The sequence below is a fragment of the Ranitomeya variabilis genome, chromosome 5 (genome assembly GCF_051348905.1).
Source record: "Ranitomeya variabilis isolate aRanVar5 chromosome 5, aRanVar5.hap1, whole genome shotgun sequence".
Taxonomy (NCBI): Eukaryota; Metazoa; Chordata; class Amphibia; order Anura; family Dendrobatidae; genus Ranitomeya; species Ranitomeya variabilis.
Window position 1 is genome coordinate 78,013,351 of NC_135236.1, and position 25,834 is coordinate 78,039,184.

The following is a 25,834-nucleotide window of genomic DNA, read 5'->3' on the forward strand; positions in this document are numbered from 1 at the left end:
CTAAACAGCCCAGGGCCCTGACTACCCTTAATCCACCCCTGATACCTGCTGTCGAACAGCCCCAAGACATGCAACCTCAGGGATTCAAACATATTTTTCGAGCTCGCCAAAGACACTCGCTTAGCACGCAAGCATGCTCAGATAACACGTTATCCAAGTGTCATCAAATGCCTCCAATAGCCGAGGAAAGGTATATATGTATATATATATATGTCTTTATTTCAGGATTTATAAATATTGATAACCGGTGGTATCTCTGTGTTTTTATACTACTTAATACACACTGGCCAGAAGCCCGTCATTGATCCCGCCCATCAGCACGCCCGTCACGTGATCGCCAGGGGACAGGATATGTAAAAAAAAATAAAAAACTAAGTCATACTCACCGACACCCACCTGTATCCTGCGCATGACATGCCATAGTCTGTGCACAGACAGGAAGTGGTGATGTCATCGTTCCACCAGTAACTGAACTGCTACGTCACCTGACCGCTGCAGCCAATCTGAAACTATAGCAGTCTGGAGGCTGCAGGAATGGTGATGACACCACAGAGACAGCAGCACTGGATTCGGATGGGTCTGGTGAGTATGACCGAGTTTGTTATTTTTTACATATCCCATCCCTTGGCAAAGTTTTATTATTCCAGGACAACTCATTTTCAATGCTGTTCTAAATCTGTAATTTCTAAAGAACTCAACCTAAAGGAACACTGGATAGTCAGCTAGGGCACCATTCAGTAGGGGATTACAATTTACAGAGTTGGGATGGTGTCATGAGGAGAACTGACAAAGGAGTAACTGCAAACAGTAGCTTTTGCCCTTGTGGATCTGGTCTGCCCATGCATTACACAGATGACTCATGCACTGGTGATTGCAGCTGATTACCTCCTCATGGGAGGAGCCATGACATAAGACACCTCCTTTAAGGGCATTTATTCAATGCTCTGGCATGTTGTTTGTGTTGTGTTATTTTATGTAATGAAGATTCATTGCATACAATTACCTGAATGTCAGAGGTGAGCCATCTGTCCATTCCCACGTCTCAATGTCTTCAGGACTTCTTCTCAGTCCTAGCCAGTAATTATTTTGTTTTATAATTTTCAATAGAGAATACTAGAAATACATAAAAGTAGTGTATTAATACACTGCTCAAAAAGTAAAGGGAATACTTAAACAACAGAATGTAACTCCACGTCAATCACACTTCTGTGAAATCAACATGTCCAGTTATGAAGCAACACTGATTGTGAATCAATTTCACCAGTAGTAGTGCAAATGGAACATACAACAGGTAGAAATTATAGGCACTTAGCAAGACAACCCCTATAAAGGAGTGGTTCTGTGACCTGTTACGCTATGACGGTCTTCGGTAAAGAAGGGGGGCCTCAAACTGTCCCTGGAACTGGGACCCTAAATATCACTGTCCCGGGGATCTCTTGAAGGCAGAGAGGCCGAGTCTCTGCCCTTACTATGCTCCTGAAATGTCCCCTCCTCCAGGAAGCCCCAGATAGATATGTTGGTGTATAAACGCATAAGACAAACAGGGATAACAAAAAGCAACTTACATACAAAAACACTCACCAAGGGTAGAGAGGAATGAATATAGGGAAGAGTAGGTATGTACAATCCAAATGGGAATAGGAAAATGGAGAAAGTATACACCCAAAAACAGCAAACAATCTCCAGCAGCAACTAACTCCAACTTCAGCACACCAACTCCAGCAAGCCAGGAAGTAAACTTTCACAATCTGGGATGAGAAGGTCTGGACTGGTTTCATAGAGGGAGAGAACAAGTAGGTCAGGAGCAGCTGTGAGATGGAGCTGCATGTCTTCAGCACCAAAGGAAACAAAGGCCATCTAACATGAGGAACAAAACACAGGCAAAATGGAGGACCAGCAATTCCCAATGCATATTGATCGCCTAACCCCAGATCTCCCAGAAGAATGTGAAACCCTCGTGACAGTATCCCCCCTTCTACGAGGGGTCACAAGATGGGCCAAATGAAAGCACCACATCAACCTACTAGTATTAACCTCAGATGCAGACACCCACATCCTCTCCTGAAGACTATACTTCTTCCAGTGTACAAGGTACTCTACACAGCGGCAAACTTTACAGGAATCAATGATTCTTGCTACCTGAAATTCTAAACTGCCATCAATAACAACTAGTGGCAGTGATGAAGGTGACAGTACCACAGCCACAGCATATTTTTTTGAGTAAAGACCTGTGGAAAACATTATGGATCTTTAGAGTCGGAGGAAACTTAAGACAAAAAGTTACTGTGTTGATTACTGTGACCAACTTTTAAGAATCAAGAAACCTAGGACCTAATATCCAAGAAGGAACTTTCAGTTTAATATTTTTGGTGGACAGCCATACTAACTAATTTACCCTCAGGTCCGGACCTGACAATCATTTCTTATCAGCCATACATTTGTATTTGTCCCCCATGATCTTTAAATTATTCTAAACCCCTTCCCACACAGATGAGAGCAAAAACAAAAATTGTTCCTCCTCAGGAACTCCAAAAGACTCATCTTTACTGAAGGTACAGAATTGTGGATGGAAGCCATATGCGCCAAAAAAATGCGCCAATGACGATTGTTTAAAGCAATCTCAGACTGTGGTAAAAAGAAGACCAATCCTACTGGTTATCTGACACAAAACATCTGAGGTATGTCTCCTAACTTTGGCTTAAGCATTCAGTCTGACCATTAGTTTGAGGGTGGAACGTCGAGGAAAAGAATAGATGCATCCCTAAATGGGAACAAAGCACCCTTCAAAATTTAGACACAAACTGGGTTCCTCAATCTGACACCACATCGGAGGGAACCCCCATGAAGCTTCACGATCTCAGTGACTAACACCTTGGCATTAGGGAGAACAGGTAAACCAATAAAGTGTTCCATTTTATTAAACCTATACACCACAACTAAGATAACAGTTTTACCAGAGGACGAAGGAAGATCCATAATGAAGTCCATAGAAAAGTGAGTCCATGGCTAGTCAGGAATGGTTAATGGTAAAAAAAAAACCCAGGCAGACGAGTGCGTGGAGTCTTAGAATGCGCACAAACACTACAAGAAGACACAAAGTCAATTGCATCCTTATGCAACCTTGGCCACCACAAACGTTGAGAAAGGAGGTCCATAGTTGCCTTATTAGCTCGGTGATGAACCAGAGCAGAGTAATGATGGGCCTCTAAAATTTTGAGATGCAGAAGTACAGGTACAAACAATTTTCCTGAGGGATCAGCAGGGGTGTCCCCATGAGACTTCAATACCTCACCCTCAAGTTCAGAACACACTGCAGAGACAACCACACCTTTTCGTAAAATAGGAACAGCATCATCAATACTCCCAGTCCCTGGGAAACTCTGAGACAAAGCATCTGTTTTGACGTTCTTAATCCCAGAATGGTAAGTGACCACAAAATTAAACCTGGAGAAAAACAAAGACCATCTAGGCTGCTTGAGATTCAGATGTTTAGCAGATTCTAGGTACATCAAGTTTTTATGAACAGTCTGACTGTGATCAGGTGAACTGCCTCTTCCAAAAAATTACGCCACTCTTCAAATACCAAAAGTTCTGTATTGCCTACATCATAGTCTCTTTCGGCTGATGATAACTGTGAAGAAACAGTATTGTATCTTAATTAACCAGACAACTATTTTTAGCAAACCAAGAATAATAGGCTGCTATCTACACTTGTGTAAGCATGTAATATTGATGTGTAAGCTGATATTTCATATAACATAGTGTGCTGTTATCTTTGAAGACTAGTGATGTTTGCTGATATGCTAATTATGCATTGTGTTATGGAACCAGTTTGTTGGCTTCAAAAGCATAGAGAGGGAAAAACTATGCAAATAGATTAAATAATCAAGTAATGCTGCTTTATCTCATCACCATTCTTCCACCTCTCTGTGATGCTGGACTGAAGGACACTTGTTAAATCTAAAAATAGGTTACGTGCCTCTGTATAAAGAGGCTCACAGACAGAAAGACTGACAGAGAGAGACAGCCAGAGATTCCTCCAAGACACCCATATATCCAAAAGGACCAGAGACAGGACAGCAGCCATTTTACATTATGGCTACATCACGAGGGACATGGATCTATCATTCTACAGGAAACAACATAGGGGTTTTCAGCCCTGGTTGGAAGAATACAGATCTGCTTCATTGCCAACCCTGAACCATGAATACGTTTCAGAAGCCAGGTTGTGACTTTCGGGTTAACTGGCCTTGTACCTCAATGGCCTGTCATCTTCCTACGTTTATCGTTACCTCCATTCTGTGTGCGTGCCACAGGTGGAGCAACCAACCCTGGAAGATGAAGCCAAGTTGTGATCCTCGGATCAACTGGACTTGTATGGACTGGATGGACTGTCCCAACAAGTATGGAAGCATGACCAGAAGCCTATCCCATCTGGAAACCCATCAATAGCAATCTACTACTGGATCCTTCAGTCTTCAAGGCCAATTATGAAGTGGGAGGAATGTGATGACACAGCATTTCTTTATAATTATGACAGACGTAAATTGAGTAGGCCCAGAATCATAAACTGTTGTGTGAAGTATTGACTCTTCTTGGAGGATGAATATTTACCTCTAATATATTATCTCCTATAGTTTATCTTCTCCTACCTTTGTAAAATAGTAAGGCATGGCCACTGAACAATGATATGTGCTGATTTGCTGATTACTTACATTGATTATGCCATTATGCCCACGTTAAAGGGAGAGCAGGAGTTCGGTGGGAAGATCCCTGGTCCATACAGTTTCAGCGAGCAGTCCGGGGTGCCCGCCGACCCTCATGTCGCCACAACTTTTTAGGTAACAAGGCACATGGATGTCATTTATCAGGCGACAACCCTTGAGACAATACAGCCCCGATCCCCCCTCCTCCAAAGCATCAACATCGACAATAAATGTCTCAGAAGCATCAGGTTGTACAGAGCAGAGGAAAAACATCTCTTCAAAGAAAAAAATGCATGCTGAGCACAGTCGGACCAAGTCGAGAAGTCCGTACCTTTCCCAGTCATGTCAGTGAAGGGATTGACAATGAACGAGAAGTTTTGGATACATTTCTGATAATAGTTTGTAAATCTCAAAAAGCATTGTAGTGCTTTCAGACTTTCTGTAAGGTTCCATTCCATGACCACTCTGACCTTATAAGGATCTATGAGAAAACCTGCCGCTGACACTAGGACGCCTAAGAACTGAACCTCCTGTACGGCAAATACACACTTCTCCAACTTGGCATACAGTTTATTATCCTGTAGAACCTTTAACACATGCCTGACATGTACCTAATGAGACTTGAGACCGGGCGAGTAGACAAAAATATCGTCAAGATACAAGACTATAAATCTACCTACGAGGTGATGAATGATGTAATTAACAAGATGTTGGAACACAGCGGGGGGCATTAGTCAAACCAAAAGTCATGACAAGATTTTCATAATGCCCTTCTGGAGTGTTGAAAGCCATTTTCCGCTTATCTCCCACCTTAATCCTAATCAGATTATAGGCTCCACTGAGATCCAAATTGGAGAACCATTTTGTCCCAATTATCTGATTGAACAAATCAGGAATGATTGTGACGGGGATATGGGTCCTGGATAGTAATCCGGTTTAACTCACAAAAGTCTAAACAGGGACGCAGGCCCCATCTTTCTTTTTAACAAAGAAAAACCCCACTGCTACAGGCGAAGATGAAGGTCTAATATGTCACTTGGCAAGACTCTCAGAGAAATAGTCCTTGACACCCCTTTTCAGAGAACACCACCTCAAAATGAGACAGAAAAGATGGAATGTTTTTAGTGCGCTGTGGGAATTCTCTTGTTTCTGACCTGGCACCAAAGGGTATGCATGTGTTTTGCATAGTCCCGGCCAGTGGGAAAGGCTTTGCTCCATACACTTATATAGAGCCAAGGCCACGCCCCAACTAGTGACGCGACCGTCTAGCGGACATGGCCAAGCCCACTGGCCAGGAGTATGTGCAATGCATACATTCCCTCCGGTCCCAGGTCAGAAACCATTGAATCTCAGCAGAGAACAGTGCATCGGGGAATTCATAAGTCTGCAGTCACACAGACTTACGAATTCACAGAAAATATGTTTTTTTTATATATTTTTTGTCATTTAACCCCTCTACTACCTTTGACGTAACTATATATCATGGTCGGGAAAGTGTTCCCTACCTACGACGTATAGGTACGTCATGGCAATCGTGCAGGGTTCAGGAGCTGGGCCCACACGCTTGCTGCCATGAGCTCAATTTAAGTGAAACTGAGACCCAGCTATCATAGCCAGGAGCGGTGACCTGGGCTGTTTAACCCCTTAAATGCCGTAATCAATAGCCATTGCAACATTTAGGAGTATGGAAGAGGGAGGGGGCTCCCTCTCCCATGCGATCAGTACCCCTGCAAAGTCATTGCAGGCTGGAAATCATAGTCATGGAAGCTAAGGTATGCCTGTTAGACCATACCAGCAGCTGTCAGTCTAATACCAACAAGTACTGTGTAATGCATGTGCATTGCAATGCATTACATCAGTGATCGGAGTGATAAAAGTTAAGGTCCCATAGTAAAATAGTAAAAAAAAAAAAAAAAAGAAGGACTTGTAAACAAATTTAAATGTGAATACTTTTCTGCCAAGTGATGACAAAAGTATTCTTAGAGTGATACCTTTATTGGCTAACCATCCTGCCTGAAGAAGTAGCCTCTGAGCTCTGAAAGCTTGCAAACATTTTCTGGTTAGCCAATTAAAGGTATCACTCTGAGAATACTTTTGTCATCACTGGGCAGAAAAGTATTCACATCGATTTTTCTGGCTAACACTGTACCACAATATAATTTGTTATTGTACATCAAACTAATGTAAAAAAAAAATCACAAAATAAAGAACAAAAAATATTGTACCAATAAATACATACAGTCGGGAAAATAAGTATTTGATACATTGCTGATTTTACACGTTTTCCCACCTACAAAGAACGGAGAGGTCTGTAATTTTTATCGTAGGTACAATTCAACTGTAAGAAACAGAATATAAAAGTAAAATCCAGAAAATCACATTGTATGATTTGTACATAATTCATATGCATTTTATTGCATGAAATAAGTATTTGATACAATAGTAAAACAGAACTTAATATTTGGTACAGTAACCTTGGTTTGCAATTACAGAAGTCAGACGTTTCCTGTAGTTCTTGACCAAGTTTACTACACACTGCAGCAGAGATTTCTGCCCACTCCTCCATTCAGATCTTCTCCAAATCTTTTGGGGCGGTCACTGGGCAACATTGAATTTCAGCTCCCTCCAAAGATTTCTATTGGGTTCAGACCTGGAGACTGGCTAGAGCACTCCAGGACCTTGAAATGGTTCTTACAGAGCCGCTACTTAGTTGTCCTAGTTCTGTGTTTCTGGTCATTATCATATTGGAAGACCAATCTTCAATAGTCTTACTGAGGAAAGGAGGTTATTGGCTAAAATCTCACGATACATGACCCTATCCATCTGTGGCACCCCAGAAGTCCGGTTGCCACAATGGCATTGCCTTCCTTACGGGGGCGTGTGATGTCATGCCTGGATGTAAGATGGGATCCACTTAGCAGGTAACACAAACATACAACACCTTCCTAAAAGACCAGAAGGGGGACATCTACACCCGGTTTCAGGGTAGTTTCCCTATAAGTTCTGGTCTGGAGGTGGGGTTAGTCAGTTTAGTGTGAGACACTGAAGGGAAAGGAAGCAAGAGAGGAGCCTGGGGTCTGGAGCTGTGATTGGGCTCACCCCAAGATAAAGGGCAAAGAGACCGGACACCGGAATCCGTGGTGGTGAGAGGATTACATACTCAGCCACCGAATCCATAGGGTAGGAGAGTCCAAGTCTCCTGGCCCCAACTGACATCCGGAGGCAACACAACAGGTCAGGAGCCTGGGGCTGCCAGTGAGAAGGCAGTGCCCAAGACAAGCTCTGGCTGTCAGCCATACAAGTTGGAAGTACAGACAAGGGTCAGAGTACAAAGCGCAGAGGGAAGGCCTCTGAATCCACCTGATTAGGTGGATCCCAAGCTGTTTCCAGGCTGTCCAGACCCCATCACCAACTGCTACCTGTACCCTGGACTGTACCTGCATTTCATCAGTAATAGGTAATGGAAACTGCTATCCCTGTGTCCTTCAATTATTTCCTGCACCCTCAGTCCTGCACCCCACCGTCAATCATCCCTCTTACCAACTGTACTGGTAGCCCTGGGGACTAAGCTCTACCTGTGGGGAGCTATACCAACTTTGCTGCAACTCCATCAACCCCAGTGGATCCCTTTATGCAGCGTTGGCCATCCCTAGCCGAATACCACAGGTTGCGTCACGAATTATCCTTTATAGACTTATTCTCCACTTCCACTCATCCCCTTTTACTGGACGCCCAGGGCCACAGACTGGGTCACTGCTATTGTGACCATCCCTTTAAGAACCGGCCTGGTAATGAGTACCCCACAGTCCTAGCAGGCACTCCACATCCTTCCTTCGAACAGTTCAGTCATCCTGTCCCCTTTGCAGAAAAGCACCCCCAAAGTATTATGATTTCCCCACCATGCTTCACCGTTGGGATGGTGTTCTTGGGGTTGTACTTACCCTTCTTCCTAAAAACACAGCGACTGGAGTTGATACCAAAAAGTTCTATTTTGGTCTTATTTGACCACATGACCTTCTCCTATGCCTCCTCAGGATCATCCAGATAGTCATTGGCGAACTTCAAATGGGCCTGGACATGTGCTGGCATGAGCAGGGGAACCTTCCGTGCTCTGCAGGATTTTAATCCATGATGGCGCAGTGTGTTATGGTAAAGTTTGAATCTGTGGTCCCATGTGTCTTCAGGTCATTGAGAAATTCCTTCCGTATGGTTCTGGGCTGATTCCTGACCATTCCCAGAATCATCCAGTTCCTTAACACACAAGGTGAGATCTTGCATGGAGCTCAAAAATGGAGGAAGATTGACAGTTATTTTGTGTTTCTTCCAAAAACAAAGAAAAAACAGTACTTTTTCATCATAGCGCTGGAAAAAAGTGGAATAAAATGCGATCAAAAAGATGAATGTAGAAAAATAGCACCGCTTAAAATGTCATCTTGTCCAGCACAAAAACATGCCACCATAGAGCTCTGTCAGAGGATAAATCAAAAAGGTATAGCTCTCAGACTATAGCAAAAAAATATATATATTTTTTTCTATAAATAGTTTTTATTTTACAAAAGTAGCAAACTAAAATATAAATGTGGTATTGCTGTAATTGTACTGACCCGAAGAATAAAGCTGCCTTATCAATTTTACCACACGATGAATGGCATTAAAAAAAATTTCTAAATTGCTGTTTTTAGTTCATTCTGCCTCCAAATATTCGGAATAGAAAGCAATAAAAAAATGTCATGTGTCCAAAAACCGTACCAGTAAAAACGTCAACTCGTCCAACAAAAAACAAGCCCTCATATGACTCCTATGACTTTGTTTGCAGAAATATAGAAAAATTATAGCTCTCAAGATATAGTGATGCAAAAACTTTTCTTTGGAAAAATAAAGCGTCTTTTAGTGTGTGACAGCAGCCAAACATTAAAAAACAATATAAATCTGGTATTGCTGCAAACGCACTGGCAAGAAGAATAAAGTCGCCTAATCACTTATACTGCATGAGCAATGGCGTAAAAAATAAATAAAACCAATTCTTCACCTTCTGTTGATTTGTTAATTCTGCCTCCCAAAAATTGCAGTAAGTCTCGGCGCACATTTATCCTGGACTCTGCGCTGAAAGCTTACACAACGGGGTTTCCTTTTAAATATCTGAAATATGTGATTCAGGCAAAACCTGCAGTGGGAGATTCCCTACAATGAGGCAGTTGGAGTCACTTTGGACAGTGCCTGGCCTATGACCTATCAGTGTCCATCTTTTTAGGGGTGCATAAAAGTGCTGTCTAGCACAGATTTGGGCACCTCTGAAAAGAAAGACAATGCTGAACAGAGGCCAGATGAAGTCCAGAGTAACTCTGTTGCCTCATTATAGAGAATCAGCATTTAAGTCACATCATTTGGAAATTTATATGGAAACCCCTATTTAAATGCCCAAACATAGAGCGCCGGATAAATGTGATCCAAAATGTTATGTAGAATATTCCCAACAAAAGATTCAAATCAATCCAGGTACAAGTAGCAGAGAGGCTGGTGAGCACGGCTAGTACTCTGGCAGGTGGGCACGGCTGAGACACAGGGTAGGTGGGCACGGCTGAAACACAGGGCAAGCGGGCACAGCTGAGACACAGGGAATGCTGGTTTGGTGTATGAAGAAACAGGTAGAGACCTGTTCACAGCGGATGCTACTACTGGAACAGACAGGAGAGAGTGGAGTATGACAGAACAGGTTTGGACCTGTTCACATAGGAGGTGCAGGTACAGGTACTGACAGGGAGGAGTGGAGTATGATGGAACAGGTTTAGATCTGTTCACACAGGAGGAGAACCGCAAGGCTGCAGAGAAGGGCTGTAGAGCAGCAAGAGATTCTGCAGCAGCAGGAGCAAAGCACAGCGGAACCGTAAGGTATGCGGAGAGGAGCTGCAGCAAGAGGTTCTGCTACAACAGGAGCTAAGCAGAGCGGAACCACAAGGTATGCAGAGAGGGGCTGCAGCAAGAGGTTCTGCAACAACAGGAGCTAAGCAGAGCGGAACCACAAGGTATGCGGAGAAGAGCTGCAGCAAGAAGTTCTGCAGCAGCAGGAGCAAAGCAGAGCGGAGCCGCAAGGTATGCAGAGAGGAGCTGTAGCAAGAGGTTCTGCAACAGCAGGGGTGGAGCAGAGTGGAATGGAGCAGAACCGCAGGAGTGCAGAGCAGAGGCAGAAAAGTGGTTCAGAGAGAACACAAGGAAAGACACAGCAGGGAAAGAAACCACAAACAAGGAGACTACCAGACAGAGGTAAGATAAAGTTCAGACAAGGTAAGGGTGCAAGACAAGGTACAAGACCAAAGACACAGGGGCCAGAGAATGCACAGTTACAAAGCAAGGCTAGAACAAAGACACAGAAACCAGGATATACAGCCTCCTGAAGGGCAGACAGAGAAGTACCAAGCAAAGATAGGAGTAGAGCCTCCAGAGAAGGAGGAACACAGAGGAAGACCTGGCAGGCTCAGTAGCAAGACACTAACTGAGCTAACACATTGCACATGCGAGTTCCACAGGGTGGAGCTGCCATAAATACTAGAGGCCTCTTGGTAATTGGTCAGGAACACATTAGACAGGTGCACCCTGATTCCATAAGAACCAGAGAGTTCTGGCGCCGCCCCCCTATGCACACAGCCAGGAAGCAGGCAGAAAGGAAGAGGCACAGAACATGGAGCCGGCAGCAGACAGAAATCACAACATGACCTGGAGCAGTGAGTAAGATGGTGTGAGGGATGGGAGGCCATGCAGTGATGCCGGCAGAGTTGTTACACATTTAGCATCCACATGTTTGGCATCTCTGAAGTGATGAGAGCCCGTTTAACTTACAGGGTGCATGTCTCCAGAAGCACAAGCTGGGCACTACAATGGCAGATTTGCAATTTTTACTCAGCAACTTCCACTGCTGCTTTCTTCTGGCAAACACCCATTGAGTCAAAATCGACCCTACAGCTGTAGATAAACTCTCTGAGAGGTGTAATTACCAAAATGGGGTCACTTGAGGAGGAGATTCTGCTGTTCTGGCACTTAGAGGTTCTCTATATGGAATCAACAAATTATTCTACTAAAATTTGTTTTTCGAGAGTCAAATAGCGCTCCTTCCCTCCTGAGTCTCACTGTACTGTACAGCCACATATGGGGTACTTCCACATTCAGCGGAAATTATGTGGCAAATTTTGGTGCCATTTTTACCCATTTACCCATTGTAAAAATGTAAAATCTGGGGTGAAAACACAATATTTGTAGATAAAACTTATTTATTTTTTCTTCACTATTTTGAAAATTAAAAACTTGGGGCCAAACTAAAACATTTAAGTGGAAAAAAAATCTTAAATTTTCATTTACTCAGTCTAATGTTATACAATACTGTGAATTACTTGAGGGTTAAAATGGTCACTCCTCCCCTAGCTGAATTCCTCGAGAGGTGTAGTTTCCAAAATGGGGTCATTTGTGGTTTCTCCTTATTTGACATGTCAGGGGCTCTTCAAATATAGCATGGCATCCGCAATCTATTCCATCTGATTTGGCATCCCTTCCGAGCCATGCAGTGCGCCCAAACATTAGTTTTCAATGACATATGGGATATTAGTGTACGCAGGAGAAATTTTACAAAAAATTGTATTGTCCATTTTCTCCTGTTACCCTTGTGAAAATGAAAAATTTGGGGTTAAAGCAACAATTTTTGTTTGAAAGATGTGATTTTCTATTTTTACAACTCAACGTTCTAAAATTCTCTGAAGCCTCTGTGGGTTCAAAATGCTCACCACACAACTACTGCGATACCATATATAACATGGCTAGCATCTACAAAAGTGTGGAAGGACCTCAGCTTTTGAGTCCCCTAATCAGATGGTGAACTCAGCGCTGACTTACAGTGGCATGTAAAAGTTTGGACACCCCTGGTCAAAATTACTGTTATTCTGAACAGTTAAACAAGTTGAAAATTAGGCCTAAAGTTAAAGATCACACATTTTCTTTGTATTTTTATAAAACACAAAACATATCACAAAATAAAATAATTAACAAAAAACTATATAAGGCAAGAGTTGGCCAGAAGAGGTGGTTATATAAGTTAGGATAAGGGAAAAACATAAAACTATTCATAACTGTAGTCCGCGTTTACTGGACGAAGGTCAGAAGTGTGTTCTTTTGATCTCTGTCTGGTGGATTTGTGTCCACATATTTATGTAAGTGTATAGGTAAGCACGGTTGTCTCCACTTTCGTATACAGACGGCAACCATGCAAAAACATATACCATATATTTTATGGAGTTTTTTGCAATGGATGAATACTGAGGCATCGATCCTGAACGTGGCCACTGTTAGGCTTAGACATCATTTGCGTTTAAGCCAAGAGTGAGGACAAGCTCAGTGAGCACTTAGCCTAATGTTCAGTCCACATCTGTGTCGTGGTTTCCATCAATACAAACTGGAAACCAATGCCGAGGATTCCATTATTTTTACTGAGGGTATAGCTCTTGAATCCAATGCCTGTAAGGATGACTCAGATGTGAATGACAACATCCCCTAAGAAGAGTTAGTTTTAGGACTTACCATTTCAAATTCGTTTTTAAGTGAAATGAGGATCCCATTTCGCTCTGCACAAATCTGTTTGCTCCTTTCCCACGTTTCACTATTTGTTGAAAAAAAATAACAATTGGATCTAATCAGTTTCCATTCACGAGGACAACTTTTGCAGGAACCTTCTGAGATGTCCACTGTGGAAGAGAGAAAAGATGAGATGTAGGAATAGCATGGAAAGCGGGGGTCATGATGACAGTAACTTGTTGCCAAATTTTTACTAAGTGTTTTTGTATTGTATGATTAACTGATGCAAAAAGACACAAATGGGGCCAAGTTCACATTACAGGCATTCTCTTACATTTTACATTGATGGACTTTCCTTTTGAACTGCGTTTGGAAGCCTCAGCTTTTTCTGTGGTATCTGACAGTGAAATTCAAACACAAGTAGTCGTGTCTGGTACCGCAGATCAGCCCATTTCTGTAAATGAGGTTCAGTTGCTGTACAAGTGATAAGGAAAAATGTCTAGGGCATACTTGCCTACTCATCTGGAATGTCCGAGAGGTTCCAGAAACAAGAGAACACTTTTTTTTGGCAACAGCAGATAGAGGCAAGGAACTGCACACCTAAATGCACATGGAGATGCTTCAAATAGGATTTATTGACAATATTTCACATCTATTGGATGCACCACTGTAAGTACAATATAACGCAATGTTTCGAATCCAGGGCATGGGGTGAATTCTCCCAACAGTGACAACCAGGGTCCAACTATATCAAGGCCTGTGGTGTGTTGATAGAGTTGGATCCTAGTTGTCCCTGTTTGGGGAAAGCCCAACCCACAATCTGGATCCCCTTGGTCTATATGCAGTGGAACTTAACCTCTACGTCTGATGAAGGGTTTTTCATCTGAAATGTTACAAAATTCTGCACTTACAGTGGTGCAACTAATGGATGTGAAATATTGTCAATAAATTCTATTTGAAGCATCTCCAAGTGCCTTTAGGTGTGCAGTTCCTTCATTTTGTCTACTATTGGTCTACAGGAGTTCAGTAGTTGGCTCCAAAGGAACTAGCACTCATTTCTAGCTAAGGCCGGGGTCAAACTTGCGAGTTCAATGCGAGAAACTCGCACGTGCCTCTCGCATCAGGTCCCAGCACTGCCGCCAGCACTCGGGAACGGAGCGTTCAGCTCCATAGAAATACATGCAGTCGCACGCTCCGGGCCCGAGTGCCGGGACTTGATGCGAGAGACTCGCACGAGTTTCTCGCATTGAACTCGCAAGTGTGACCCCGACCTAATTCTAATTCCCTGGGTGTGCCACCTAACTGTTTGATTACTACTTTTTGGGGGGCAAATCTCCTGGGCCTCGTAAAAGCCTCCTACAACTGTGTAGAAAGCAGCACTCACCTTAAGTTCCAGAGTCAAAAGGCACCTTCAAAGATAGAAAAGGGGCATTGATAAGGTGAGATGTGCTGAAAAGGGTCAGCTTATATAAATACAGTAACACCTTTGTAGTGTGCTAAAGATTTTGACAGTTGACAAGTACAGTCTAGTTGATACCAATCGCACAAGTCTTGAGAAGGAACCCAAACCAAACGCAATATAAAATACAAAAGAATGCCTGCAATGTAAGATTAGTCCCATATACCGTATGTCTTTTTGGATGGATGGAGGTTTCCTAATGCTTTATTAGCAGTAGGAGTTATAGAAACCCACTACAAGTGATGTACAGTATTTGGAGGCTAATATGACCAGGGTAACTCGACAATTTCAGAAGCTGGTTCTCCAAAGGATTTTCAGAGTGGAATAAGAGACAATTTATTATGGAGCTATACCAGCCTTTTCTTACAAATGAAGCCGATATATTAACAAATTTCTCAGCAGCAGTGAAGGATATTATGTGTGCACATTACCTTTATCCTTTAATTTTGACAGATCTCCGATGATGTTGGAAACTGAAAAGAAAAATCAGAAAATTGAAGTGTATATAAATGTAAAAAAAAATCAGAACCAAGTATTTTAAGTAGAGCGCTACTTCAAGGAGGTATCTCATTTTGGTGATCAGTAGGACTTCTAGAACCATGTATACAGCAAGATGATCAGCAACTGCGGCAAGTATGGCTCTCTCCATCCAATTTGAAGGGAACCTCAAGAAACTTGAATCGAAAGAAAGGCCACATAAGCAACCACCTGCTAATTGATTTGAGTATTAACCTTTGTGCCCAACCTAGACAACCAAAAATAAAGGATATCAACATTATCCTCTTCATAAACCTAAATGCTGCCTACTGGCTATTATCTAGTAAATCCATCCATCGGGAATATATTTTATTAATACCTTGACCACCCTCCATAAAAATGTGTGATATAGTGTAGCCATGCTTGCCAAGTTTGCTTACCAGGATAAATATGAGAGTTTTGTAAAGTTTTAACCATAGCTTCTTTATGAAGCCACATTCCATTGGCAGTCGTGTAAATGCATGTTCGTATGAAAAAGTTTCATCTAATGGCGAAACATCTGGCCATCAAGCACAGTGTTATGGGAGATTATAAGGATTTTACCATAATAGTTGTCATGATCCGGTCCGGGTTTTGAGTGCTGTCTGCCCTTTTCCCGGGTTGATCATGTCAAGGGTTAACTTTGCCCTGCCTCATTCTGGGTTCAGGTTAGCTATTTAGCTCTGTTGTATCCTGCAGGAGGTGTCAGTTATATTTTCTGCCTTCGGCGTGAGTACCTGATTCCGGTAATACCCTGATTTGTCCTGCTGCGCTTTCTGACCTTGCCCATGTCTAGTCCTCCTTCCCTGCCAGTTTTTGTCTTAGAGCTTCCTGATTGCTTTGGATTTCTGTGTTTGACTCGGCTTTGACTCTGACTTGACTTTGCCTCTGGTCCCTGGTACTTCTGCCTCTTGTCTGGTATTTTACCCTTTGGCTCTCCACTGACTCTGTTATTGTTATTTCTCTTTGTACTGCGTGACGGTCTAGGTTTTGACTCTACTGCAGGTCTGCCCTTGCAGACTTGTTACTTTCCTTCAACTCTAGCAGTGGAAGTTATCTGCATAGCTGCAGCGTGACATTAGTACTTTCTGTATAAAATATATTTGAAAAGCAATAAACTTTTGAAATACAATTCATTTTCAAAATTGCATCGCTTTGCTATTACAGGCTTACCTACGTATATAGCTTGATCACTTGTCTTATTTTCTGTTGCTGCATGATCTGGCTGGAGCATTCGCAGGTGTTTTCTGTAATGGAATATGGATGCAGAGATTGGGGAACACACATAATCCACTGTGTGCAGTGCTCATAACACTGCACAGAATGTAAATTGGACCGATCATCTGAGGGAGGCAGACAGTGAGCCGTTCTCCCTCTACTGTGACTGTTGGCTTGTACTGCGCTTGCCCCAGTAAGACAGTGTTGCTCTATACTGTATAGCTACCTCGCTGAACATTGCAGACCAGCAGTGAAACACTGTCATGGAAGGACTGCTCACTATCAGTCCTCAGGGATGCAGACAGACAGACAGCTGCACAGAACAATGCTGTCTGCCTTCCTTATATGACTGGTCTGAGCAATGTTATGAGCTCACAGTGGGTCTCTGCATGGGCGGGCGAGACAAGGGGTAGTTAGGGTGAGCACCTACCCAGGGCGCTACTTCCTGCCTCCCCAAGAGGGGCACAGTTTGGGGAGAAAAAAAAGTGACATGGCTGAATGCCTGTGGCAACCGAGCATCTTCCTCCAGCCGCAGACATTCAGCACAGTGATGGCGCGGGTACACAGAGCATTTTTTTTCTTTTTGTGAAAATAAGGGGGTATTTTAGGGGCCATTTACCTTAATCTCTGATCCATTCCTTAATTTGGGTGCTGAGGGTTTATCGGGGAAGAAGGGTTGGTGTCGCTGCAAGCTTCATCTGCCTAGGCCCTAGGGCATCAAAATATCTTGTCCTGGCCCTGGGTCTCTGCACCCATTACGCATTAATTACAGAAAATATTTCGCAGGTTTGACCAGACCATCCAGCAGCAAATACAAAGGCAAATGCTCAAATTATACAGGTAAGCCACTAAAAGAAAAACAATGCGGTTTTAAAATAATGAATGTATTGTATTTGAAAATTGTGTTTAAAAGGGAATCTGTCAGCAGGTGTTTGCTATGTAATCTGAGAGCAGCATTATGTAGTGAAAAAGAGCATGATTCCAACAATGTGTCACTTAGGCTGGTTTCACATTTGCGGTTGTGTCCGCAGCGTTTCTTCCGCAATTATCTGCATGTGTTGTGTTTTCCTATATTTAACATTAGGGACGCATGTGTCTGCGATCGGTAGCGTTTTGCCGCGTTTGACGACGCGTGCGTCGTTTCGTCTGTGGTTTGGCACGGTAACCGCAACATGTAGTAATTTTCGAGGCCTCAATTTGCCACCTAGAAACGTATGCGGTTGTTAGCGCAAGGAATGCGGCAAAAAAACACATTACTGTCTATGGGAACGCATGCGTACACGTCTTTGCGTACGCATGCATTTGATGCGCTTGCATACTTCGGACTGCGCATGTCTAGGAACTGATTTAGACATGCCCATTAAAGACACACCCTCCTGGAAATATCAAACGCATGCGCATAAAAAGCGCAAACACATGTAAAAACGAATGCAAACGCTGCGTTTTTTTTACCATCATGTGTAAGCTGATGCGGATAAAAAATGCTGCATTATCAGACGTTTGCATGCGTTTTTGCTTGTTCAAAGGGTGCAATGAGTGATTGTTGTGGCAGCACATCGCCCAATGAAAACAGGTAATGTGCTGCCAGTAACAACATACTCTATGGGCAGAGAACGTTCCTCGATGTTCCAGTAAATGGTAGCCAATATAAAGCCAATTAGCAGCTGTTTTACTGCCTGGATTGCACATTTAAAGTGGCCAAAACTCTCCTGGGAGGGTGGTAAATATGACTTTAGCGTCCAATTTTCTGCACTCTGTAAGGATTCACAAGTCTGCAGTCACATCGAGTGACTGCAGACTTGTGAATCCCTAGAGAGCGCACAGTGCATGCTGTTAGGATTCTCTGATACCGGCAACGGGAGTGGACGGGCATGTGACCACAAGTATGTGATTTGCATACATACTGTCACATTCCTACTAGACACCGGTCACATCCTGACTAGACACCGGACACATCCTGACTAGACACCGGTCACATCCCCACTAGACACCGGACACATCCCGACTAGACAACGGTCACATCCTGACTAGACACCGGACACATCCTGACAAGACACCGGACACATCCCGACTAGGCACCGGTCACATCCCGACTAGACACCGGACACATCCTGACAAGACACCGGACACATCCCGACTAGACACCGGACACATCCCGACTAGACACTGGTCACATCCGGACTAGACACCGGTCACATCCCGACTAGACACCAGACACATCCTGACAAGACACCGGTCACATCCCGACTAGACACCGGACAAATCCCGACTAGACACTGGTCACATCTGGACTAGACAACGGTCACATCCTGACTAGACACCGGACACATCCTGACAAGACACCGGACACATCCCGACTAGACACCGGTCACATCCCGACTAGACACCGGACACATCCCGACTAGACACCGGTCACATCCTGACTAGACACCGGACACATCCCGACTAGACACTGGTCACATCCCGACCAGACACCGGACACATCTAGTCGGAATATGACCGGAAGTAAACAATTCACATACTTGTAACATGACCACTGTTCATTGCACACAAGAATCCTGACACACTGGGAGGATTCACAAGTCAGCAGTCACATAGAGCGCAAATTTAAGCCCCGAGCCTGGACAACCCCTTTAATGAGGAGGCGTTTGCCATCTCCACTATCTCCATTATGCAGTGCCCCTGCTATAATGATGATATATTACACATACAGGCCTTAGTACTTAGATAATTACCTGATTTCCAGAGCTCTGAGACATCATTTTTCATCACTGGCTCTGAAACTGTGGAAGAACCATGAAAGGAAAAAATTGTCAGTTTTTGGCTTTGTATTCCAGGACATAACGCTCTATACTAATGTTCTAGATAGGATATTCAAGATGCCGACAATTCCGCGCTCCTCCGAAATCAGGCAAGGGAATCACAGAGTTCAGAAGAGTTGCATACTTTATTCAGGGCTATAAAACTACGTATTTCGTGGACGTCCTGTTCACTTCCTCAGGTACATAGCCAATACTAACCACATGGTATTACTCACATATATAGGGTGGGCTGGACATAGAAAAAATGGGCGTCAGACACACCTGGCGCCCTGAACGCTGCAGTTATATTTAAAATACAAACATAAATTTGTCGCATATCTATACAACAGTGAATAAAAATGCAATTTGTTAGTATAAAAATGATATATGACATTAAAATGTAAGATTTTTCTGCAAGTAAAATTGAAAAGAAAGGAAATAAAAAGTCTGCTGAGAGTGAAAAACTTTTTTCAGAATATTCTCTTGTCTTAATTGCAGACCAGGATTAGAACCTGCCTTCCTTGGAAACATCATGGAAGTGAAAGGACCTCGGGGGCACAGACCTAGCTATTCTGTTAATTGACCCTTGAGGGGTAAAAAAAACAATGTTAATACCTAAAGAACCATCGATATTAGTAGTATAAAAATCTATTAAAATGCATATTGTATAAAATTCTTTTATAAAAAATGTAGGCAAAAAATAAAATAAAAATGAAAAATAAAAAAAAAAAATGTGTGGTTTAATTTATTATTAAAAAAAGTGAATAAATTATTCAATAAATTAATTATGATAAAAGGATGACTGAATGACGGGTGCCGCTACATAATCTTTAATAATAAAAATTATGATACAAAAAATATATATATTTGAATTAACATGCACATTGTAAATCAATTTTAGTGAAGACCTTATTTAATGTGAAAAAGATTTTTAAAACTTTTTGTGTGTGTTTTGCTCTATCTATCTATATAATTATCTAAGGGTCACTTCCGTCTGTCTGTCTTTCTGTCTGTCTTTCTGTAACGGAAATCCCACGTCGCTGATTCAGCGAAAGGCACAGTCCGGCCGCGAATTCACCCCTTCCTACTCTCCGTCAGTGCCCCCTCCATACTCCCCTCCAGTCAGCGCTCACACAGGGTTAATGGCTGCGTTACACCGCGTTATCCCGCGGTGTTACGCAGTCCGTTAACACTGCTATTAACCCTGTGTGACCAACTTTTTACTATTGATGCTGCCTATGCAGCATCAATAGTAAAAAGATCTAATGATAAAAGTAATTTAAAAAATTAAAAATCATTATATACTCACCTTCCGGCGCCTTTCCAGCTCCTTGCGACACTCTGGGCCATGCATTGCGGTCTTGCGAGATGATGATGTAGCGGTCTCGCGAGACCGCTACGTCATCATCTCGCAAGACCGCAATGCATTCTTGGGACCGGGCTGCGCTATATTCTACGTGGCTGTGCAATATATTACGTGGCTGGGCAATATACTATGTGGCTGTCTTATATACTGCGTGAGCTGTGCTATATACTATGTGGCTGTGTTATACTACATGGGCTGTGCTATATACTACGTAGCTGTGCAATACACATGGCTGGGCAATATACTACGTGGCTGTGCTATATACTACGTAGCTGTGCAATATGCGTGGCTGGGCAATATACAACGTGGCTGTGCTATATACTATGTGGGCAGTGTTATATACTATGTGGCCTGTGTTATATACTACGTGGGCTGTGCTATATACTACGTGGCTGTGTTATATACTACGTGGGCTGTGCTATATACTGCGTGGGCTGTGCTATATACTATGTGGGCTGTGCTATATACTATGTGGGCTGTGTTGTATACTATGTGGCTGTGCTATATACTACGTGGGCTGCGCTATATACTATGTGGCTGTGCAATATATTACGTGGCTGGGCAATATACTACGTGGCTGTGTTATATACTGCGTGAGCTGTGCTATTTACTTCATGGGCTGTGCTATATACTACATGGGCTGTGCTATACACTACGTGGGCTGTGCTATATACTACGTGGCTGTGCTATATACTATGTGGCTGTGCTATATACTACGTGGGCTGTGTTATATACTACGTAGCTGTGTTATATACTACGTGGCTGTGTTATATGCTACGTGGCTGTGCTATATGCTACGTGGGCTGTGCTATATGCTATGTGGGTTGTGTTATATACTACGTGGCCTGTGCTATATACTACGTGGCTGTGTTATATACTACGTGGGCTGTGTTATATACTATGTGGCTGTGTTATATACTACGTGGCCTGTGCTATATGCTATGTGGCTGTGCTATATGCTACGTGGGCTGTGTTATATGTTACTTGGCTGTGGTATATTTCTCTGCTGTATCTGTGCATCATGAATCGTGCTATGTCCTACGCGGGCTGTGTTATATACTACGTGGCTGTGTTATATACTACATGGCCTGTGCTATATGCTACATGGCTGTGCTATATGCTACGTGGGCTGTGTTATATGCTACTTGGCTGTGGTATATTTCTCTGCTGTATCTGTGCATCATGAATCGCGCTATGTCCTACGTGGGCTGTGTTATATACTACGTGGCTGTGTTATATACTACATGGCCTGTGCTATATGCTACATGGCTGTGCTATATGCTACGTGGGCTGTGTTATATGCTACTTGGCTGTGGTATATTTCTCTGCTGTATCTGTGCATCATGAATCGTGGTATGTGTTAAAGAGGGGGGCCCACTGAGACTCTTTCGCCTGGGGCCCTCCAAAACCTGGAGCTGGCCCTGGCTTCACTGATTGGTTAAGCCCGGCTGGCCGCGAACAATCAGCGACCGGCGCAGTCCGGCCGCGAATTGGCACGGAATGTGAACCATGCTTCGCTAATTGGTCGCGCCCGGCCGGCCGAATTCTGTGTATAAATTGTATTATTCTGAAAACTTCATGAATAAACTACATATATTCTAGAATACCCAATGCGTTAGAATCGGGCCATCTAGTTTATTATAAAAACATTATAGAACACTATAGAAATACTTCTGATATTTCATTCAGCCCTTGTGGTTTCAGGGTGTTTATATATCCAGAAAACCTCCTTCCTCATGAGACATTGGATTCTATTGGAGCTCTCAGGTGGAATATGTTCAATGGGTGAGATTTTTATACACCCAAAATCTTGCTTATGGTGCATGCAAATATGACGTGACAAACCATGTTTTAGAATCCCAGTAACCGCATTGTGTCTATGGGGGTTCAGTCTCTTGTGGAGCGGCTGGGCAGTTCTTCCCACATAGTGTTTGGGACAGCGGCACTCTATAATATATGACATATTAAGTGTCACAAGACATTGGAGTGGTTATCTTGAATTTGTCACCTGTAACCACAGAGCTGAAGTTATCGGCAGTGTGTGTAATGGATTTACAGCACAAACAACCCCTTTTACCACATTTGGTAATACTATTTTTAGGGTTGCTCATAAGGCTGCCCCTGGATTTATCAGGGTCTCGTAATCTGCTGGGTGCTAGTATGTTCTTTAGTGATGGGGCTTTTCTAAATACAAGAGAAGGGTATTTCGGTAAAGCCTTTTTTAATATGGGGTCATTTACCAAAATATGCCAATTTTTTCTTAATATCTCTCGAATATCTTTGTGTTGATGGTTAAAACTGGTAATAAAATTAAGACTATGTTCAAGGGCATTGTCACTGCCTTTCTTGTTGGAACCAGATAAGAGGGAAATCTGGTCATTGTTCTCTTTTTCATTTTTAAAGGAATTATGGAACAGATTTGTAGGACATTTTTGTTTTAAAAATCTCTGTTTGAGAATATCCAATTGTTCAATAAAATCAGATTCAATGGTAGAGTTTTTCCTGATTCTTTGAAATTGGTTATGAGGGACATTGTTCAACCATTTCTTTTCCCTATTTTGTTGAAAAAACAAATGAAAGTCGCACCCACTTTTGCAAACCTTTTTATGGGGGTATTTGAACAAGTTTTTATTTATGAAGGGGTTTTTAACAATGGTATTACTTTTTTCAAAAGATTCACTGATGACCTGCTTTGTATACTGGACAAGGATATGATTGACCCACAGGTCTTTATTCAATTTATAAAAAAAAACAATAACTGGGGTATCACTTTCAATTCAGAAAGTAATGACGAGTATATTAATTTTTTAGACATCACTATTTTCACTAAAAATGAACAGATTCTCACTAAAACATATCTTAAACCAGATGATGCCTACAGTTATATCCACTATACCAGTGGGCACTACAAGAAATGGTTGAACAATGTCCTTCATAAAAAATTTCAAAGAATCAGGGAAAACTGTAACATTGAATCTGATTTTATTGAACAATTGGATATTCTCAAACAGAGATTTTTAAAACAAAAATGTCCTACAAATCTGGTCCATAATTCCTTTAAAAATGTAAACGAGAACAATGACCAGATTTCCCTCTTATCTGGTTCCAACAAGAAAGGCAGTGACAATACCCTTGAACATAGTCTTAATATTATTACCACTTTTAACCAGCAACACAAAGAAATTTGGGAGATATTAAGAAAAAATTGGCATATTTTGGTAAATGACCCTATATTAAAAAAGCTTTACCGAAATACCCTTCTCTTGTATTTAGAAAAGCCCCATCACTAAAGAACATACTAACAACAAGTAAAGGTGAGAATTTTACCTTACAGTAACCTAATTGTGCCCCTCTCTTTACCGTCTCTACATTAATGTTGGCACATGGAGGGATTTATTAAAGCTAGTGCAAAGGGAAATCGGAGAGGTCATTAGCAACTAATCAGATCGCTTCGTCCAGTTTCGCAAACCCTACATAGACAGGATTTTCTCTTCTACGTGAAAAGCCTGGTTTTAAAAATGTCTTACTGTTTACAGCTCTTCTACAGGCTTATGTGTTTTTATGGTTTTTCTTCTGATTGCAGATTAGAATAAAAGGATCAGATTAGACACAGGTTGTTGTTGTGAAATTGGATTCTGGGCTCCCCCGGTGGCCACTTGTGGAATTACTTGTGTGCATCATCCTCTCTGTTCACCTGCTCCTATCAGGATGTGGGAGTCGCTATATAACCTTGCTCCTCTGTCAGTTTCATGCCGGTCAACAATGTAATCAGAAGCCTTTCTGTGCATGTTCCTGCTACTAGACAACTCCCAGCTAAGTTGGACTTTTGTCCTTGTGTGTTTTTGCATTTTGTTCCTGTTCACAGCTGCTGTTTCGTTACTGTGTCTGGAAAGCTCTTGTGAGCAGAAATTGCCACTCTGGTGTTATGAGTTAATGCTAGAGTCTTAAAGTAATTTCTGGATGGTGTTTTGATAGGGTTTTCTGCTGACCATGAAAGTGCCCTTTCTGTCTTCCGGCTATCTAGTAAGCGGACCTCGATTTTGCTAAACCTATTTTCATACTACGTTTGTCATTTCATCTAAAATCACCGCCAATATATGTGGGGGCCTCTGTCTGCCTTTTGGGAAAATTTCTCTAGAGGTGAGCCAGGACTGTCTTTTCCTCTGCTAGGATTAGGTAGTTCTCCGGCTGGCGCTGGGCATCTAGGGATAAAAAAACGTAGGCATGCTACCCGGCCACTTCTAGTTGTGCGGCAGGTTTAGTTCATGGTCAGTATAGTTTCCATCTTCCAAGAGCTAGTTCTCATATATGCTGGGCTATGTTCTCTCGCCATTGAGAATCATGACAGTTTGACCGGCCCAAAAAAGGGTTAAATTACTGGCTGAGAAAGGAGAGAAAAAAGAAGTCTGCTACAATTTTTTTTTTTTTTTTTTCCTCTAGTTCTGAGTGTGCTTTTAATTGAATCACTTGCTAGTCTGCCTATACTGCAGCCTTCCTCTCTTTCTCTCCTTCTAATCCTTGAATGGCTCTGTGTTCACCTGTTTCAAATGGATCTTCAGAGTGTAGCTACAGGTTTGAATAATCTCGCCACAAAGGTACAAAATTTGCAAGATTTTGTTGTTCATGCACCTATGTCTGAGCCTAGAATTCCTTTGCCTGAATTCTTCTCGGGGAATAGATCTCAATTTCAAAATTTTAAAAATAATTGCAAATTGTTTTTGTCCCTGAAGTCTCGCTCTGCCGGAGACCCTGCACAGCAGGTCAGGATTGTAATTTCCTTGCTCCGGGGCGACCCTCAAGACTGGGCTTTTGCATTGGCACCAGGGGATCCTGCGTTGCTCAATGTGGATGCGTTTTTTCTGGCCTTGGGGTTGCTTTATGAGGAACCTCATTTAGAGCTTCAGGCGGAAAAGGCCTTGATGTCCTTGTCTCAGGGGCAAGATGAAGCTGAAATATACTGCCAAAAATTCCGCAAATGGTCTGTGCTTACTCAGTGGAATGAGTGCGCCCTGGCGGCGATTTTCAGAGAAGGTCTCTCTGATGCCATTAAGGATGTTATGGTGGGGTTCCCTGTGCCTGCGAGTCTGAATGAGTCTATGACGATGGCTATTCAGATCGATAGGCGTCTGCGGGAGCGCAAACCTGTGCACCATTTGGCGGTGTCTACTGAGAAAACGCCAGAAAATATGCAATGTGATAGAATTCTGTACAGAAG

General features: G+C 42.6%; 1 protein-coding gene across 2 annotated transcripts in view; it reads right to left on the minus strand.

Annotated features, from left to right (window-relative positions):
* Positions 1–25,834, minus strand: part of LOC143773333 (CD209 antigen-like protein C) — a 68,967-nt gene that overhangs the window by 5,352 nt on the left and 37,781 nt on the right. For both annotated transcript variants that reach the window (XM_077260808.1, XM_077260809.1), the window contains 4 exons: positions 19,188–19,235; positions 15,150–15,191; positions 13,266–13,429; positions 1,004–1,113 (listed from right to left, as the gene is read on the minus strand). In XM_077260808.1, the coding sequence (XP_077116923.1) occupies positions 1,004–1,113; positions 13,266–13,429; positions 15,150–15,191; positions 19,188–19,235 (364 nt within the window). The remainder of the gene's footprint in view (positions 1–1,003; positions 1,114–13,265; positions 13,430–15,149; positions 15,192–19,187; positions 19,236–25,834) is intronic.